Source organism: Lepisma saccharinum, chromosome 11 (genome assembly GCF_977018435.1).
Source record: "Lepisma saccharinum chromosome 11, izLepSacc3.1, whole genome shotgun sequence".
NCBI lineage: Eukaryota > Metazoa > Arthropoda > Insecta > Zygentoma > Lepismatidae > Lepisma > Lepisma saccharinum.
This window is the reverse complement of record NC_139239.1, coordinates 89656970-89660103: the sequence shown is the minus strand read 5'-3', so window position 1 is coordinate 89660103 and position 3134 is coordinate 89656970. Positions and strand designations below refer to the sequence as shown.

Genomic DNA, 3134 nt, shown 5'->3' with positions numbered 1-3134 from the left:
AGATGTCAATAAACTAATATTAGTAATTATAAAGATAAGAACAAAACATTCATGGATGACCACAGGATGTTTTCCTCTTTCTCAGGAAGAGCCACGCATGGCATTTTTTCAAAGAGGAGGGGGAAAGGGCATATCCTCTCCATAATGGCGTCACTCCCTTAAAGAAACACTGTCAATTTAAAGTTATCATGTTTCTGCAATATCCTTTTAATAATTAACTCAAATGACTGTGACTGAAATAAAATTATATGGGCGAAGTATGTACCTTTAGGGTTACATATTTTAAACAAAAATCAGAGGAGGAATAAAAACACCATCAATTTTATTTCTGTGTAAGTTAGACTATATACACTATCTACCGAAAGGTAATTGGCCACCTATGATGGTGGTTAATTTAGTATCTAATTTGAATCATTTAGTATCTAATTTGATTTGTGTGGCCTTCATGTTGCTCTGTGAGCAAGAGAACCACTTGTGAAAGAGATGGTGCAAATTGCAGAGCTATCAGACTTTGATAAGGGCATAATTGTGAGCTGCCACCTTAGTGGGCTGTCTAACAGAGCCATAGCTGCAAGGTTAAACAGGCCGAAATCAACAATAGCATTTGTGCTTCGTAAGTGGAAGATGCATGGACATTGTGACAATGGTGAATGTTCCAGGCGACCGAAAAAACTGACTATCAGAGATCGGAGAACGCTAAAACGTGAAATTGTCAAAAACAGGTCACAGCCGATGGCTGCCATCAAACAGGAGTTTACTGCAGGAACAGGGGCCTCAGTTTCCATTGGAACATTGCGAACAGAGGCCCACCAACTTGGATATTCCGGAAGAGCAGTGCCACATAAGCCGTATATCACCAAGGTGAATAAAGCTCAGCGTCTCAAGTGGTGTTTGGACCATCGCAACTGGACATTAGAGCAGTGGAAAGCGGTTCTGTGGAGTGATGAGTCGAGATTCACATTGTTTCGGTCTGATGGACGTGTATGGGTTGGCGGCTACCCGGGGAACGGCTTCCATCAGAGGGTATAGTACCTACCAGGAAATTTGGTAGTGGTGGAGTATTGGTGTGGGGTTGTTTCTCGTACTACGGTGTGGGACCACTGGTGGTTGTTCGTGGCACAATGAACTCACAGGCATACTTTACAATACTAGACAATGAAATGCTCCCAACCTTGTGGCATTTTTACGGAATGGACACCTGTTACTTCCAGAATGACAATGTTAGGTGCCATGTTTCGGAGGCTACTATGCAGTGGTATGGCCACAACAATGTTCACCGATTGGTCTGGCCTGCACAGAGTCCTGATCTCAATCCCATAGAACACCTTTGGGATGCATTGGACCGGCGGTTGAGGTCTCGGGGGATGCGGCCAAATTCCATTGTCCAACTGAGTGAGATCTTCCAAGAGCAAGGGCGACGCGTTCCAATGGACATCCTCTACAAACTAGTCGAGAGCATGCCTGTCAGGCTGACTGAAGTTATAGCAGCAAGAGGTGGCTCCACGACTTTCTAACAGGGTTCGCACCACCAGACAACCATTTTGTACAGGTGCCCAATTACGTTTTGGTAGATAGTGTATATCAAACTTCTTTTTAAGAACATTTGAATTGGTGTTGCAACTTACCCTTTTGAAAAATCAAAATTCTAGTAAACCTTGTTTTTGGCCCACAACCAGGTAATATTTTACTAATATACTGGTGTACTGGTATATGAATGTGATATGTAGTCATATGTTTCTCTGAAATCCATATTGTTCAGTTAACGTTGTGAAATCTCAAGACACATTGCATAATTTGAAGAGATACAGCATTTTTCTTCTAGGACAGTAAAGCTCACACTGGAAGCTTTGGGAATGGAAACAAAAAAGGAAAACTAAAAGTTGAAGGGATTATAATTGAAGATAGAGACTAAAAAAATCTTTTTTTTTCTCATTACAATGAAAGATTATATGTGCTGAGTTTAAATAAAATCGAGGATAATGATTTCTCACACTCCTTTTGTTGGTAAAAGGGCCACTCCATACCAAACCATCCAATAGTGGTTGTATAACCATTTTAGAAAAAAAAATAGTACATATATTGGTACATGTTTCTAGATATCAAACAATGTTTAAAAATATTTATTTTTCAAAAATATTAAAATAAATGAAACAATTTGCATTGAGATTTCGCAGATCACCAATTGTCATACCTTGTAATTTTAGTTACTGGTAAGTCAAGCATTAAAATCCTGTTACAGTACTTTCTGAGGTCGTCTTAACCCAACTCTAAAAAAGAAAAGGAAAGGCTTCATTAATTATTCTAGGTATACCTGTAGCTTAACCTTACAGAGCAATGTCAAAAATGAGTTCGCATGTGCTACGTCATATTGACAAAACGAGTTGAGTCTAAAACTTGAGATTTTTTACTGTGGTTTAGGTTCATGCAGGGCTTCCTCCATGCCAAATTTCAGAATTTTTCAAGAGGACCCATCTGAGATATTTAACCCCGAAAACTGTCAAAATTCTATAAGCAGCCATCTTTGAGTCCATGCTGTAAAAAGGGTTCCATTTGCAAGCATTGATATTTTATTTGCAGACACCCTGCAGGTGGGTGTCCACATGAAAAAATGTCAAGCCCTAGACTAACCCCCTTGATTTAAAAAATTTAGCTTCAAAATTCAATTTTTTGACTATTGTTACCCAAATTTACATCACCATTCTTGTTCTTAGGATGCAATTTTGAGCGAAACATACTTGAATATCATAGAAAGTAAGCTTCATTTGCTACAAAATGAATTTTGATTCAGGTTTTTAGCTCTAGATATTAAGGATTCCGTAAACTCCTTCATGAGCAAATAATAATAATAATATTAAACATGCGCAATGTTGGAAAAATTGCTGCCCCAGGAGAACTAAATACAATATTTTTGGGGGGGATATTTTTTTTTATATTTAAAAACATGTACAAACATTTGTACTAAAAAAATTAAATTCTCAAATGGTCATGCAACCAATTAATTGATTGATTTGACATGAAATGACACAGAAATGACATGAACCGAACCATAAGTAAAATAAAAGGAATCCATGTATTTGAATTTATGCAACCCATATGTGTTCTACAGGGCTACAAATAATTTTACACTTCAGTTT

At 37.9% G+C, this 3134-nt stretch overlaps 1 protein-coding gene across 1 annotated transcript; it reads left to right on the top strand.

Moving 5' to 3' along the window:
- Positions 1–483: 483 nt before the first annotated feature.
- Positions 484–1029, top strand: LOC145995119 (uncharacterized). Its single transcript, XM_083131655.1, has one exon. The coding sequence runs from the start codon at positions 484–486 to the stop codon at positions 1027–1029; it is 546 nt and encodes a 181-aa protein (XP_082987781.1).
- The last annotated feature ends 2105 nt before the right edge of the window (positions 1030–3134 follow it).

Bases quoted from the DNA above. Each gene is read 5' to 3' on its own strand.
- LOC145995119 (XM_083131655.1), top strand. From the start codon at position 484: ATGGTGCAAATTGCAGAGCTATCAGACTTTGATAAGGGCATAATTGTG.